This window comes from Schistocerca serialis, chromosome 7, assembly GCF_023864345.2.
Source record: "Schistocerca serialis cubense isolate TAMUIC-IGC-003099 chromosome 7, iqSchSeri2.2, whole genome shotgun sequence".
Taxonomy (NCBI): Eukaryota; Metazoa; Arthropoda; class Insecta; order Orthoptera; family Acrididae; genus Schistocerca; species Schistocerca serialis.
This window is the reverse complement of record NC_064644.1, coordinates 215,150,924-215,167,701: the sequence shown is the minus strand read 5'-3', so window position 1 is coordinate 215,167,701 and position 16,778 is coordinate 215,150,924. Positions and strand designations below refer to the sequence as shown.

At 42.2% G+C, this 16,778-nt stretch overlaps 1 protein-coding gene across 1 annotated transcript in view; it reads left to right on the top strand.

Moving 5' to 3' along the window:
* The window catches only part of LOC126412715 (mitotic spindle assembly checkpoint protein MAD1), a 101,038-nt gene that overhangs the window by 77,422 nt on the left and 6,838 nt on the right, over positions 1-16,778 (top strand). The window contains exons 10-11 of the mRNA XM_050082433.1: positions 1,203-1,369; positions 14,271-14,461. Of these exons, the coding sequence (XP_049938390.1) occupies positions 1,203-1,369; positions 14,271-14,461 (358 nt within the window). The remainder of the gene's footprint in view (positions 1-1,202; positions 1,370-14,270; positions 14,462-16,778) is intronic.

Genomic DNA, 16,778 nt, shown 5'->3' with positions numbered 1-16,778 from the left:
TATCCTCTTCTCTTTCCATTCCCTTAACATGTCCAAACCATTTTAGGCTTGATTTCTCTATCTCCTCCTGTAATGATTCCACCTTCATTAACTCTCTGATCCTCTCATTTCATAACCTATCTATCTTTGTCACTCCAATACTGTTTTTCAAGAATTTCATCTCACTAGCTTGTACTTCGCTTTTCTCTCTTCCTTTCATAACCCAGGTTTCTGATGCACATGTCAGGATCGGGACATAGTATGACCGGTCTATAACCTTTTTACTGATTTGGGGTACATCGTTGCTCCGTATCAGGCTTCTGACACTCTTCTGAAATGCTCCTGCTCTTCTCCCCTTCTCGTTTATTTCTGTGTCGTCGTTTCCATTTTCCTGTATCGAGCTTCCAGAAAAGTGACGGCGCGTGTGTGTCGAGCGTTGGGTGGTGTAGTGTGGTCTTCGTGTTGGAGAGGACAAGAGAAGGGAGAAGGTGAAACCTGGTGCCGTCAATAGCCTACTCCTCTCAAAGAGCACCAAGGGGGCCACTGAACTTAACATCCCCATCTGATGGATGGGTCACCATCAACAGTGTCGTGTGCCCTCACTTCACGACACACTGAGGAGAGGTTTGGAATTTAATTTAGGATATTGGCACAGAGAATGGTGATCGTGGACTTTGTGCTCCCACGCCTCTTATTCCCTCTGCCATAAAGGCAAAGGGTACATTATCGACAGCACGTTGTGTACTGGCAGCCATCCATCCAAGTAGGTCTACTGGCCACACCTGATGGTGCTTAACTTCTGTGACCTGATGGGAGCCAGTGTCTCCACCTCAGCACTACTGTTGACGATTAAGGCAAACGATTCCTTTGAAAAGGGCATGGCTGATTTCCTCCCCCATCCTTGTCCAGTCTAAGCCTGAGGTGATGAGAACCATAAGAACCCTATATATATTCTCAGCACCTCACATCTTCCAGGTCAAATGACCTCACCATTGGCACGAATTTTAACTGTAACTTTCCTTACTTCTCCCACTTCTAGCCAGGGCTTGCAGTGCTAGTTTACAAATGATGTCTTAAATACACTCATCAGATCGTCTGTTTATTATATAATTTATTTATTTTAATAGCAATTCTCCCTTTGATAAATAAAAAGAAGTACCGAAGACGGGTGGTAAATATTTTCTTTCCTGATTCATTTTTATCTTTATCTTTTCTCTTAACAGGTCAAATCCATCAGATGAAATGCATAACAAGAGAACAGAGGAGCTGTCTAATCTCCAGGTCGAATGTGAACGTTTGCGGGAAAGAGTAAGAGTCTTAGAGGCGGGCCAGGCAGTCAACGTTACACAAATTGTGGAAGAAAATGTGGCTGGGAGCAAGGAAGTGAAAGGTATATTATTATATTGCAGCATGTTTTGAATAAGAGAAATGGCGTAACATGAAAATACCTGCAGCTGCAGGTGTGAGCATTTGGATGCCTGTCAGCTGCTTGTGTGAATATGTGTACTTTTGCTAGAGAAAGTGCGAGAGCTCGAAAGCTAGTGTAAGTACTGTATTCTTTTGAGTGTTTTTATATGCCACATGTCAGTCAGCTATAGATTAATGGTTGCTGTTATTTTACTTATTATTCCATCCAGGAATTTTCATTGTTGTTAAAATGAAATAAAAATAATGATCACAATCATTTTGATAAAGGTCTAAAAAAATAGATAGCACCCAACAGTACTTAAACTCACAACCTTCAGCACACCAGCCAAACAGCTTTACCACTACAGAATGGCACAGTTTTGAAGTTTTGAGTTATTATCAAACTCTAGTACACCATGAGAAATACTTTTTTCTTGATTGCTCATAAACGAATGTCTATCAGTGTGAGTGGGTACTTAGTGTGATACCTGGGACCTGAACCTGCCCCACTGTGTAGTTGATTTCAAAATACCAATCCCATGTCTGGGGAAGTCTCCTTGTAAGATGTGACTTAATGCGTGTGTGATAAGTAAATAATTTTTCTGTTTTTCAAGAACAGGTACCTAATGAATTTAAAATGTGTGTGCTTTGTCATGTATTGTGCTGTTTAGGATTAATGTCAATGAGAAATTTAGACTCTTTAGGGTGTAGTAAAATTCCAACCAAAATTAATAATAGGTCTCTCATAGAACTTTATGTACACAGTCTTCTATAATCAGCCGGCTTTTAAGAAGGTCTTTTCATCAAGTAAATTAAATATACTGAAGTATGACTAATTCATAAATAGAGAGGATCAAGGCCATGTGACTCCATTATTTCAAACCTGCAAAGGATATTACTTGCCTAAGTGGTTATCATAGTATTATTTCCGCAAGTTATGTAGATAACATTCTGCAGTGGACGGTGGACCATCACACATAGTTCTGCCGACAGTCATTCATCGTGTGCATCATTCGCGATTGGAGCAGGGAGGAGGAATGAATATTATTCAATATGTCCACTATTACATACCATAATACAGCTTGCAGAGTTGGATTTTTACAAAACGATATGATTACCACACTTAAGGGATTCAATCTAACCAGCTTGAAGTATCTTAGGCACATGTCCTGGGCATGCATGTGCTCCAATTTTAAAGATTTTTGTGATGTCCCGATTCAATGATGGGTGTGAGGTCCAACAACAAAAATAAACACAACATATGTGCCTTATTGGTCATTCAAATGTTAAGCAAGTTGCACTGAGAAATTTAATTAGTGGCAGGGTTTGTAGGGCGACAACTGGAGGTGGGGAAACTGTGGTTTTTTTTAAAAAAAATCAGGATGGTATTGCTACTCACCTCCCAGGCGCTTCAATTTTGAATAGCAGTTTGGATGATCAAGGTCCATACAGCAAGATTCCAGCACCTGTATTGAATTATTTGACTAGCAATAGGACCCAAAAGTGCTGGGACGAAAAGGCACCCATGTGCCGCAATTTGATCTGGTATAGTAAGCTGGACCACATGGAGTATGGTGGTGGCAAAGCATCGGGCGTAGTGGATAGTCAGAGGGCCAGCCCAGCATGCAGCTGAAGGTTGGCAGTGTCTTATACTGTAGTTTGAGCAGAGTGTTGACACTGGCAGCTCGTTGTCATGGCCACAGTTCTGGTCATCCAGTGTTATAGTCTACGACCATAGTGCTGATGCCAAACTCCATACCTTGATAACAATTGGTGGTTGGTGGAATAAACAATGGCTGCCCAGCCGATGAGCAGCTCAGTGCCCTGGTGGCAGACTGTGTGCATGTGAATAGCATCTCAGTGACTGTATGTTTTGCTATGGTTGGTGGCAGTGTCATTTTGATGGTTGCCTCAATGTTAATTCGATGACCAAATTCATGGCTTGCTGTAATGCAGTTTTAATACTGGTAGCGGTCAATGCACTACTGCTGCCATCACCTGTGAGGAAACATGAGGAAAAGGTGTGGAAAATGGGCTACACCATCTTGCTGTAACATTCCTCCACGATTCAAAACTTTCTGTACACAAATTATTCATTGAGGCTGATTCATGTGGAACTATTTACATGAAATAATTCACATTGACCTGACACAGCTTTAATTCATTCATGCTGACTTTTCCTGAACTATGACTGTGTTGGTGCAGAGCTGTAGGCAGAAGAAAATGAGCGTGAGGTTTGGCTGATTTTCCGTCAATGGCAGAAGAACACTGCACGTGCCAAAAGCAGGACCAAGATGGTGGCCGATGATGAGGTTCTCATCATGGTAGCTTGGTGGTCGTAGTTCCTGCAGTATCAGTGTATGTGTTGAAATAAATGTTTGATGCCAATCTGGTTGTTTTGAGCAGTGATTAATTGATACGCATGAAGTGGTCCATGGGTGCAGAGCCACTTCTGTGCAAAGTGAGTCAATGGAGGGAGCAGGCTGTTTGTAGCTTAGACAAACAGCATCAAAAGTCATAAAACACACACACACACACACACACACACACACACACACACACACACAGCATGTGGCAGTGGTGAACTGACGGCTATGTTGTATTGGTACCCTGGAAAGCTTACTCCAGAAGCTAGAAGCTTACACAGTGGTATGCGAATGAAGCCAGCAGTCCTGAAGACTGCTGCGCTTGCTGGACATGCCAGCATCTGGTGATGGATCTCTCTCCTGTGGGTGACAGAATGTGACACATAGGCTCCTGCTCCAGCTCCAGCATGGAAACGTGGGCAGCTGTACCGTGCCAGTCTTGTTCCGTTGCCCTCCAGGGCTGTTGCAGTGGAGGGCCAGGAGGCAGCTCACCAGTGCAGTAGTCCACCTCGTGCTGTATACTCAACAACCCTGGTGCTGCAATGGGCATGCCAATGTTTCAGCACATGCCAGCTGCGTCCAACTGTTGCGGCTGAGCTGTTAGTTTCTGCGGCAACATTCAAAAAATAAGGGCAGTGCTACATTACCTCTCCTTAATACTGTCCACACACATCATCTTTTACTTTTCCAATTCACTTACAAGTTAGAACAATATTGAAATACTCTTTGTCTTAATAATTTATCCTTAACAAATCGCCTTTAGCAGTACAGTCTGACACCATTAAACTCCTTTGTTTGGCACCTCCCTTGTCAGTACGATGGGTTTTTAACCTCATTTTTAGGAACATTGTCAGAACTTTGCCCTACAACAGTTCCCCTTAAGCTTTCCTATAAAACAATTCACCAAACTATCCTCACACTTGTACCACATATATTACTACATTCATTTGTCGACAAGTAATGTCCTTTTACTCACTCACTGTAATGCTCATCACGGACTGGATTTCTCTCAAACTATTTGACTCTTGGGTACTCCTGTTCATTGAAAGCAACTTCCTGGTGTCTAATAGCACTACATCTTACGAATTAAGCCTTAGTGATTTTGTTCACAGTTTAATTGATGTATTGCTTAAGACAGGTGAACCTTGTGACAGTACTCAGCTGTTGACAGCTTTCCCTAGCTGGAATTTTGTTCCTTCACATTTTTCCATGACTCACTGAAGGTCAACTTTGGCATGATAGTTTACTCTCAGGGTTTTGTCGTACTCTTCACTACGTTATCCCTGTCTCTCATGTCAGACTGCGGCTGCATGGTAAGCAGCTTACAGCATTTGTCACAGCTTGCTCTGTTGGGCTGACATAGTGCCTGCACTACTGTAACATTCTGAACGTCAAGCATACACTCAAAAGATTCAGACTTATTAGCCTGATTACTATATCTCTTCTTCTTTTTCATATGTTACCCTGCTTATGCATCTGTACTGCTTCCTCCACAACATCTGCAACACAGCTGTGAACATCAGCAACATCTTACACATTCCATGTAGTATGTACAATAATATCATTGTCTGCAGTTCCACTCTGTGTGTCGCAAAACTCAGTGGCAACGCGCTTCTCTGTACATAATGGTCTATACTCTGTGACCCCAGAAAACACCCATTAGCACCCAATAAGGAAAATACTACTGCACTTAATCACCCATGTTGCTATCAGTACACTTATCAGTGTGGTCTCTGGGATGGACAGTCCACAACAAATTTTCTTATACCCTTTCCAGTGGCTTCTGGTTTTCACCTGTGAAAATGGGTGTCATGTCTTCTGTCATTGCATGTTGATTTCATCTTGACTTAGAGCACTGTGTGTGTACCCAAAAATTGGACACTGTTGTGCAGTCCTGGTTTTGAGACTCCTCTTTGATAAAAAACTGACATGGCTTCCCTTTATTTGTCTACATCAGACTAGCTGTATGTGGAAGCTTAATGCTCTCTGCTTCCTCACCGACATCTCTTGGAGTGCAGATCATACAACTCTACTTAATTTTTATTGGTCCTTGGTATCATCTTCACTGAACTGTACTTGCCAGGTTTATATATAAGTGGCACCTTGGACTATGAAATTTTTGGACCCAGTACATTATCGTATAGTAAGACTGGTCGCCGATGCCTTCCAGACTAGTCCTGTAGGCAGGCTCTTCGCTAAACTGAGGTTCTTAATTCTTATATTCCAATGGTATCGGCTCTTCCACACTTATATAGTCACCATATGGCAATTTCCTAGTCATCTAACTTGCCGGATTCTTTTTTTCATACAGTAGGGGTTGACATCTGATGCTCAGTCTCAGTTGGGACTTTTGGTTTAAATGCACCCTGAGACCTCCTTCTGGGATGTTCAGTTATTCCCCTTACAATGTGTTCCCTTGTATTCCCATTCACTGCTCCTAGCTCACTATACAGACTTTCAGTTAGGATCAATTTATTGCAAGGACCTAAAATTTCAGCTGCCCCCATGACCTTTTGACCTCTGTTCCACTCACTTCTTCAAGAGTGTCAGAGTGCTACCAGCATTCACATTCTTGGTTCTAAAACCATGGACAGAAAAAGCATATGCTTTTACATCTTCCCCAGTCAGAAACAACTTTTGTTGCTGGAAACATGTGCTGTAGCTAATAGCTATTAGCAGAGCTCTACATTTTAATAAATATATCTCCCTTGACAACGGTTCGATTCATAGTGAGTCAATGAGTCTCCATGCTCTTGATTGATGTTACTCTTGTCACCCTGTGGCAGCTGCTATTTGCAATCTTCTCTTAGAGCTAAGTCATACTGTTATGTGGACAGTATATTGTGGCAGTCGGCCGCGACCATAAACAAATGAGAACTTATACTACCTGAGGGGAGAGGAACAGTGTGAGGGAATAAGCCCCACCTCCGTCTTGATGGGCTGCCATCCTACTTCTGTGTTTTGTGCTTCCACGAAAGCAAAACTGACATAAAGGTCATAGAGATCATTGATTCCTTTTGTTGTGGTGAGATTCGCGTTCAAATCCTTTTATGCACCGGGATTAGTCTCTTCATTCAAAAAAAAAAAAAAAAAAAAAAAAAAAAAAGAGAGAGAGAGAGAGAGAGAGAGAGAGAGAGAAAGAAATTGTGTCCATGTAATACTTGTTCAGTTGCCTTTCTCTGGCCCCCAAAATGTGTATGTATCTCAGGGAATGAACTGCTCGATCACTTGGCTAGATAAGCAGTTACTCACCAATCGATTGTTTTGACAATCCTCACTGTGAACTTGCAGGTGCAGGTAAGACCTCTGCTCATTCAGATATGGAGTAACATCTGGTGGACTACCTCTCTCCCTAATAGACTATTGAGCCATCAAGGAGATTGTGGCCGCACGGCATTCCACCTTCTACTCTTCACGAAAGAATTCTATCGTCCTATGTTGCCTCCACATTAGTCATACAAGAATAATCCATAGTTTCATCATATGTAATGAGCTGCCTCCATGTTGCCCACCGTTGTGCCTCTGAGGGTCAAAATTGCTGCGTGTGTACCAGGGTGGCACAACTCTGAAGCTGTAGTTTAACATTAACCAGAGATGTCATTTCAGCTACCGACAGGGAGCCTCTCATATCTTGTGGTAAACTTTTCTTTTTTCCTTCCCTAGGAGTGTATAAACTATGTAGCATTATCCACTAATTGTTGTGGAATTTTGATCATTTGGCTTACTTTCATAGCGCTCCTTCCAGGCTTTCTGTAGCTTTAGTGATTGTCTTATGAACTTGGTGCCACACTGCTTTAAATCTCGTCATGAATCTACAGACGATTAAAATGACCTCTCCAAGGCATGGTTTCATTAATCGTAGAGAACTTTGCAGAGTGATAGCCCATTATAACATATGGCAATGAGGCATTCTAATCATTATAATGGCTGTTAACATAATGACTTAGCATCTTATTTAAAGCTCTAAATAGCTGCTTGTTTTTTCCATCAGTTTGCAGAAGTTATGTACTTGTATATAAGTTCCAGATTCACAAGAGATGGCACAACTCCATCGGTAGTTGCAACATAAAATTGGCGTGTTAATCAGTTAGGAGACCACCCCATGCCTAACTACTGAGCACAGCCCTTGCCACTGTTTGAACCTGCTGAACGGGGATGGCAATAATTATCAATAAAAAGTGGTCAAGTCATAGTGATTCCCCATGGGGTTTGCCAAAGGGATTTGTGCATATTTATTCATTTTAGGTGGTGGACTAACTTTCAGTAATCTTTGTGAAGCCATCGTCTGATGATTAAGTTCTGCCCTTTGCATGCAAGGTAAACTTGTCCTTGTGTTGCTCTAAATCTCACTTGCAGGCCCACCACTAATAGTTTACTGTGATCGAGCATTCAGATCTAGCTGTCTTCAGTATTTTGTCAAGATAGGATTGTAGACCTGCTTCGACATTTCATTGTGTAGAGTTGCTGGAACGACTATACATAGACTACGCTAGGTTGAATACAGTTTCCTGTCACCAGTCTACAACTCTGTTTGTATTGCGAATTGTTGACAGTCTCAGTTAGCAGCTTGTGCAGTTCACCATACACGTGCAGAAATACCAACACATTCTATTGCGCATGCATTTCGAATCGACCATCTGCATTACCAAGAGTTGAAGTTCAAAATCAAATTCACTGAGACATAAGGCCCCTCAGATGGGGCAGCTAGTTGAATCTTTCAGGGTTACAAGCCATTTTAATTCTGGATGAGCAGTTACTACTTTGAAGCATACACCATACAAGTAGCATCTTGCTTTCCATGGTAGAAAAGCTTCTTCCATCCTTGTTCACCTGCCTAGGAGCATAGGCTGTTAGGTGCTCTGTTCCACATTCTTCTTTCTTAACATGTATTCTAAGGTGTGGTTGTTAGCCTCACAACGATATACCCGCAGGGGTTCGCCACCCTTTGACAGTTTGCATTTGCTTACTACAGGGCCCCAGCCTTTGGAGCATCTTTCCCCTACCATGCTGCATGTCTATCCTCTTGCTGTTCTTTTTCTCTTCCCTTGGGAGAACATGTCTGGGGTGTTTCCAGAATGTGTTCTGCGTTTTCAGTGGCAGACATCAGAACAGTTTAACCACTGTTTTTCGTTTCTTCTTTCTTTCTTCATTCACTTTCTCGTATCCTTCCTCTGCTTTGGTGTTTGAGGTACCTCTCTTTCTTCTTTCTCCCTGTGTGCTCCTGAAGGCCAGCCCCTGCGTCTGCCACTTAACAGGTAACTGGGTGACACACAATTCCCAGCCCCAGGTTGACATGTTGGGTTCACACATGCCCCCTGTTACAGGCCAGGTCCAGGGAGGGGTGATTGCCTGAGCTGCTACCTTCGCACATTGCCGATTGGTCCCTCTGTCAGGTGCTCGGGAGGTGCGACCTGAGGTGTGAACAACAGTCACCTAAGGCGGGTACCTTTTACATCACTCCGTCATTTGATCAGGGCAGACTTCCTCCAGCTTATTGGGCAGCTACTTCACCTCTTAACACAGGAACACCCTCATTCCTTCCAGACTCCACACACACCTATTCCCATTTGGACCTATCCTTCTGCAATGCCCAGCTTGCCCATCGTCTTGAGTGGTCTGGTCTCTCTGACACATACTCGAGCAACCATTTCCCATGTGCTATCTGTTTGCGGAATCCTACCCCACCTACGTGCACACTCAAATGGCAGCTTACTAAGGCCGACTGGAGGCTTTACTCCTCCATGGCAACCTTCGATGAAGAATATTTCCCAAGTTGTGATGACCATTCAGATATCTTACAAACATTATCCTTACCATTGCAGAACATTTCATTCCTTGCACTTCCTCTGTACCAAGCCGTGTCCCAGTTCCTTGGTGAACTGATGCATGCCGCAATGCAATTCGCGTGCAGAGACGTGCTCTCTGCGTTTTTAACTGTCATCCTGCAATGGCAAACTGCATTCATTATAAACAGTTGCGTGCACAGTGTCATAGCATTCTACAGTGTAGTTCTTTTCAGCATCTCCACTCTCCTTTCTGTCAGTTGGGCCAACCTCTGACAGCTCTCTGGGACCAAGATCCGTTCCCCAATTTCTGGCCTGACAGTAGAAGACGATGTCATAGTGGACCCTATTGCTATCTCTCGACGTTATTTTTTTGAGATTTCAAGCTCCATCCACTATCACCCTGCATTCCTCCATCGGAAACGAGTGGAGGAGGCTTGGGCGATACCCTTCTCTTCTCAGAATCGTGAATGCTACAATGCTGCCTTTGGTATGAGGGAGCTAGATCATGCTCTCAGGGCCAGACAACATTCACATTCAGATGTTGTAACACCTTTCTCTTGCGGACAAGCACTTTCTGCTTCATACGTATAACCACATCAGGGCAGAGGGCACGTTTCCCAGACACTGGCGTGAAGCCACTGTCACACCCCTACCCAAACCCATTAAGGAAAAACACCTCCCTTCTAGCTGCTGCCCCATTTCTCTCACCATTTGTATTTGCAAGGTAATGGTATGGTGGCTCAAGTCTCACAATCTACTAACCACTGCACAGTGTAGATTTCGAGTGCGCCATTCTGCAGTTGACCATCTCATCCTTTTATCCACCCATGACATGAATGGTTTTCTGCAGAAATCCCAGACTGTGCTCCGTGTTTTCCAATTTGGAGAAAGCCTACAACACCTACTGGAGAACGGATAGAATACCAGAGGATCTGTATTCTCTACTCATGGGGCTTCTGTGGCTGCATGCCTGCCCCATTTCCTTCAGAAATTTTTAAATGACAGTTTTCAAGGTACATGTGGGGTCTGCATTGTCTGACACCTTTATGCAGGAAAATTGTATGTCTCAGGGTTCCGTCCTGAGCGTTGCCCTCTTTACTCTCGCCATTAAACCTATAATGGCCTGTCTCTTCCCAGGCATCTGGAGCTCCCTTTTTGTTGACGGTTTTGCCATATAATGCAGTTCTCCGTGTCGTGTCTCATTGAGCAGCATCTTCAGCGATGTTTCGGTCGTCTTCATTCACGATGCATTGACAATGGCTTTCATTTTTCTTCTGACAAAACCATTTGTATGAATTTCTGGTGGTGCAGTTGGTTTCTTCTACCATCTTTACATCTAGGGCCTGTTGCTCTTCCATTCATTGAAACTACGAAATTCCTGGGGCTCATGCTTGACAGGAAACTTTCTTGGTCCTCCCATGTGTCTTACTTGGCAGCCCGCTGTATGTGGTTCCTCAGTGTCTTGTGTGTCCTCAGTGGTACTCACCTGGGGAACAGATCGTACCACCCTCCGCTGTTTGTAGTGTTCCCTTGTCCATTTGAAACTAAACTATGGTTTTTTTGATTATGCATCTGCACATCCTTTCCTCCTACGCCATGTAACATTATCCACCATCATCGCATCCATTTGGCCATTGGCGCCTTTTACACTAGCCCGGTTGCAAATCTGTATGCAGAAGCTGCCGAACTACTGTGATTTTCTCCTCAGCAGATATGCGTGTCGTTTGTCTGCTATGCGTGGCTACCAAACCTATGCCTCCTTCTTCGGTGACTCCTTTGATCACCATTATGTCTCTGTTACCTCCTGGAGTTCGCTTTTGGCTCTTGCTCTGGCAGCTTAACTTCACGCTCCATACTACTTTCCAGGTTGGTGTGCGGCTTTCACCACCTTGGTTTCGTGCGGCAGCCCACGTTCACCTAGGCCTTCATTCGCTACCTAAGTACGCTGCTCCAGCCTCTCTTTGTCGCCTTTGGTTTCACGACCTTCCCAAGGACCTTCGCAATAGTACCTTTTTGTATACTGCTGGCTCTTGGACTGACCGTAGTGTCGGGTGTGCTTTCATCATCGGCACCGATGTATTTCAGTAACAGCTTCTGAAACACTGCTTAGTATTTACAGCAGAGATCTTCGTCCTGCATCAGGCGACGCAGTACATCCAGTGACACAGGCTTTTGCATTGCGTCACCTGCTCTGACTTTCTGCTGTACACCATCCATCCCTTAGTTCGACGTGTCCATGAAAGTTGTCGCTTGCTCACTCTTGATGGAGCCAATGTGATGTTTATGTTGGTTTCTGGTCACATCGGTCTCTGTGTAGCCATCTGTCAACAGATGGTACCACTTTGGCATACCACTGGTCCTCCCTTCATGGGAACAAGTTCTGGGTTATTAAGCCTCTCTCAGTGGCTTGGACAACCTCGTCTCGGCTCCCTCGCTGTGAGGAGATCGTCTTGGCTAGGATGCGCATCTGGCACTGTCTTTTTAGCCTTCACCGTTTGTTAAGTTGTGCTCTCCCACCACTTTGTGGTCATTGACCTGAACGTTTGACAGTCTGCCATTTCCTGACAGAATTCCCTTTTTTAAATCTCTTACATTCTCATTTATGTTTGTTATCTGAGTTATCAGTCATTTTAGTGAATGACTTAGCTGTCGACAGTGTTTCACTTTTTACCCGTTGTAGCAATATGGCAGAAGGCCATTTAATTTTTAGTTTAGGACCTCCATTCCTCGGTGGCATATTTTATAGACCTTTCTATATGTCCCTGGTTTTAGCTGTCTTCTCTTCTGTCTTTTGAGATTAACATGTAGTCATTTTTAACTCCTCCCTTTGTCTTAGTGTTCTATAGTTCTGACATGGGCACGTATGACCCTAGTTGTTTTTGCACCCTAAAACAAGATAAAACAAACCAAACCAAAGCCATCACAATGGTATAGGCTGCTTCTGGTAATCCGCCAAGAATAGTATCCGAGTTCAATAAGTCCTTCAACCACATAAAGGTTCCTTCACAATGTCGTGTTCAAGAAAACTACCCACTTCTTCAGAAGATATATGAGGGGTGTCCTAATTTCTGCAAAGCTATGCACAAATTTGTGGTAATGTTTTAGCCATGCCCATAAAGAACTGCAGGTATCTCGCTTCATTAGGTATAGGAAATTCCCACGCAGTTTGTAAAAGTCGAGGATCTGTCTACAAACCATACTGGCCAATAATATTGCCTAATAGGTGCACCTCCTTTATCACATAGTGGCATTTCTCCAATTTGTGCTGTTCATAGTTGACCAAATACATATGTAACTATGCTAAATGCTCCTGGATGTCCTTTGAAAACACAGCATCCTCATACACAATGCCTTGGTTTCAGGCCTGGTAGTACTCTGTTTAACAGGTGCTGGAACATCACCAGTACATTCTTCAATCCAAACGGAATTCGAGTTATGAATAGCAAGCGCACACACCTGTAAACTCAGTCTTGTATTGATCAATTTGTGCTACTGCCAAGTGATGGTATCTGCATTACAAATCCATTATTGCAAAGCCTTTTTTCTTCGGTGTTTCCATAACATTCAACATTGTGTAAGCATTCCATGACTAACCACTGGTTTAAATATTGATAATCACAGCATAAGTATGCCCTCCTCTCATTCCTGCTCTTTTTGGATACAGTTACCATGGGTGCCGCTAATGGGCTGGTACTTCCTTCTATAATCCTGTCATCAAGCTGTTAATTTATATACCAACACTTTCCCTTTCATACTCCATTTGCAGGCAGGTCCAAATTTCTTACTCCATCTTGACTGCCATGGATACCCATGAGCCCGTATTCAACGAAACTTGCGTGCACTTCTCCTTACAGATTTGTTTATAAAGTAATCTTCCACTGACTCTGCATATAAGTTTTCCTGTGTTAACATTTATGAAGAGCATATTACAGCAATTGCATTCTCCCCTCTTTCATGAAATGGCAGAATACGACATCCACCTCCTGTCCATATGTCTTGCTCACACTACAGTATGTCATATAGTGTAGTGTCAGACTGCAGTTGAGAGCTCACACAGTGGTGGTTGACTGTCATGGTGATAGATCAGGGATACCTAACATTGGTGTCAACAGCTGTAGTGCTGGGGATGACTTTGAGATGGGACAGTGCCAAACTCCAGACCTTGGCAAGTATCAGTAGTCCAATTAACAACGTATGCTCTGTGGATGCCAAATTGATGTATTAGTTTCTGACAGATGGATTAGTTATCACTGGATGGATTTGGCTGCTAGAGTCTCGAATGGATGACTGTCAAACTGCTCAGGGCCTGGCTGTATGGTGGCCATACAGATATAGTGGCTGAGCAGCTCAGTGTCCTGGTGGCTGGCCGGCCAAGCACGTATAGATGTCACCTTGATGACTGAATGTTCTGTTGCGGGTGGTGGAAGCATCACAGCAATAACTGTCATAATGCAGCTGTAATACTAGTACTGATCGGTGCGTTAGCAATGTAATCAGTTGATCGGTGTGTTAGCAATGTAATCAGTTGTGGAGAAAGTTTAGTAAAAGTGCAGAATGTGTGCTGCACCTACACTTCACTATATTGGAAACATTATTGTTGCTGGAAGAGGCTTCTTCAATGCCTTTCTTTTATGAAGTGTAATATCTTTAAGTCTGTGCCCATAATTTTTAATCACCTCTATTTTATTGAATGTGTTAGAAGTTTTATAAAACATATTTTTGCTTCTTACAGAACTCCGTGAGCAGTTGACGTCTTATCAGCTCAAAATGCAGCGAATGAAAGAGGCATTTACATCTTCCGGCCAGGAATTTCGTGAAGCTTGTTATGTGCTTTTGGGCTATAAGATAGATCGCATTCAACAGAATCACTATCGTCTGGCGAGCATGTATGCAGATTCACAAGATGATCACCTCATGTTTAAGGTAACACAATATGCCTGTCATCCACATAAGGATATTCATATTTTAGTTTGATTCATTTATTTGAGAAGCAGAATGAACATTTCATTTGTTCTCTAGGTTATTTCTGCAGCTGTAATACTAATTTGGGCATGTGGCAGTGAATCTCTTATAATAATAAAGTTGACTCAAATGGGCTGTACTATGTTTCCATTAACTCAGTGACTTATATGTTCTTATATATAATAGAATAGCATTGATACAGAAATCTGTACCAGAAGCTTTGTTTATAAACTATAGCCCTCTTATCCAGTGATATGTCATTGGAGATCATTTACTAGTGTCTCCAGTTTTAATTGACCTTTTAATCCTTGTTCCCCAGGTTGTTATTGACATTTCTTTTATCACTTAAGTTTCCATGTAAACAGCAGCTTGAGCCACCAACATGGTCTTATTTCAGGCTGTGTTGTATATGCAATACAGTGTTGGCAATTAACTAATGCATTTGTGTGGCTTTCCTTATGTTTTTCTTTGTCTCTATACAAATTGATGTATAGATATATGGGAAAATACAAGACTTATACCACATAGTGAGTAAAGTGCTGTGTAAATGGACATAGTCTCTGTCATGTTAATAACATTAAAACAGTGAGACAATTGTCCATGCGCACAGAGACTTAAGACCTGTGGCTTTAACCACTGACATGCTACTGTTCTCCTGAGATGAATATGTTGGAGGTACTTCTATGTATCAGAGTCACCTTTATAATTGCAATGACATGGAAAATGTTACAACATGGAGACAGTTGATGAAAGGAAAATGTGAAAAATTGCAACTGTAAATTATCTCATTGTGGGTAACTCAGGAAATAACTGCAGGTTTGATGTGATGTGTCTACAAAGGTTTCACACAAAGTACCCAAGGAACTGAATGATGAAAGCATACTTTTTAAGTATGTTGTGATCAGTTATCATAATTCCTTATTAAAATCTTCTGTCATACTGAAGGATTGGATATAAACATCTTCAGTTACCAATGGTTGTGATTAAGTGTTGTTAAAATTATAGACATGTAGAAGGACTAGCCAGTACCTCTGTTCAGAAGATTCAAGTTTCTATACTAATAATAGAAATATTTAAAATAGGAAACAATACTTCTAGATTTCGTAATAATATGTTCATTCTCCACAAAAGATGGAGGGACAGAGGGGTTAAATGGGCTCGTTACTCAGAAGATAGCTTGAGTGGGGCCACCTGCTGTGAGAAATGAGAAAGGCATTAGATGAGTAAGTGCTGTGGTGGAGAAAATGGCAAAAGAGATGGTGAAAAAGGAAAATAAATAGGCAAATCATAAAATTCTAATAACTACCATGAAGGAAAGGGTGGGAGGGAAGTTATACTAATGGGTTAAGTCATAAAGGGTGGCAGAATTCGAGCTTGTGTTGGAGAGCAAGTTCTCATCTCTAGAGTTCAGGAACACTAATGATAGGTGGGAGGATTCAAATGATGATGTGGTAGTGTTAACACTCAGGCCACATTAGCCACACTATGGAGTAGGGGCTGCAACTGGATACTAGACACCCAAAACTAAGCAGGTCTCTTTCAGTCATACATTCAGCCAGATTAGTGGTGGTCATTCCTACATAAAGAGCAGCTCTATACACACATTAGTTGGTAAGTCATGTGAGCTTTCGTATGTTGCTGTGTCTGTAATTTTGTACAATTCTAGTGGTGCGACTGGAGTAAGAGGGTGTTTGCAAGGAGTAGGTTTCTACAGTGGAAAAGGTTTAATTTCTTAATTCAATGAAACCAGAATCTTTTTGAAGTGGTAACATTTCATATCAGCCTCAGCTGAGAAAAGACTGGTCGGGATTATCTTTATTTTAAATAAGTGCTGGTAAATACCCATTCTGTTAATATGTAAGATACACCTTTACAGCTATGTAGGAAAGGACATGGCTGCTGAAGATGGTATTCAATGTGAAGTGAGGTCTTTTTACTTCAAGATACATTGTATTTAACATAATATGAAAGACTGTCTTCGGAGCACATAAATGCCTAATCCACTTGAAGAAGCTGATACTGTTACATAATTGCTGTTGTGGTGGTTTGCAGTTCTGTAGTTACTAGAGATGTGAATGACTCTTCATCATAAGATTATAAAAGTGAGAAATTTTCCCATGTTGGCTTTGAAGAAACACTATGGTTCACTCCAAAAGTCTTAACATCATCTGCTTTTATGGAATGGTTAGTTTGTAATGATTTGTGCAAATGACCAAGTGAGGTTGTATTAACCAAAATTGAAAAAGTACATGAAGTAAAATATTTCCTAATCACTAAT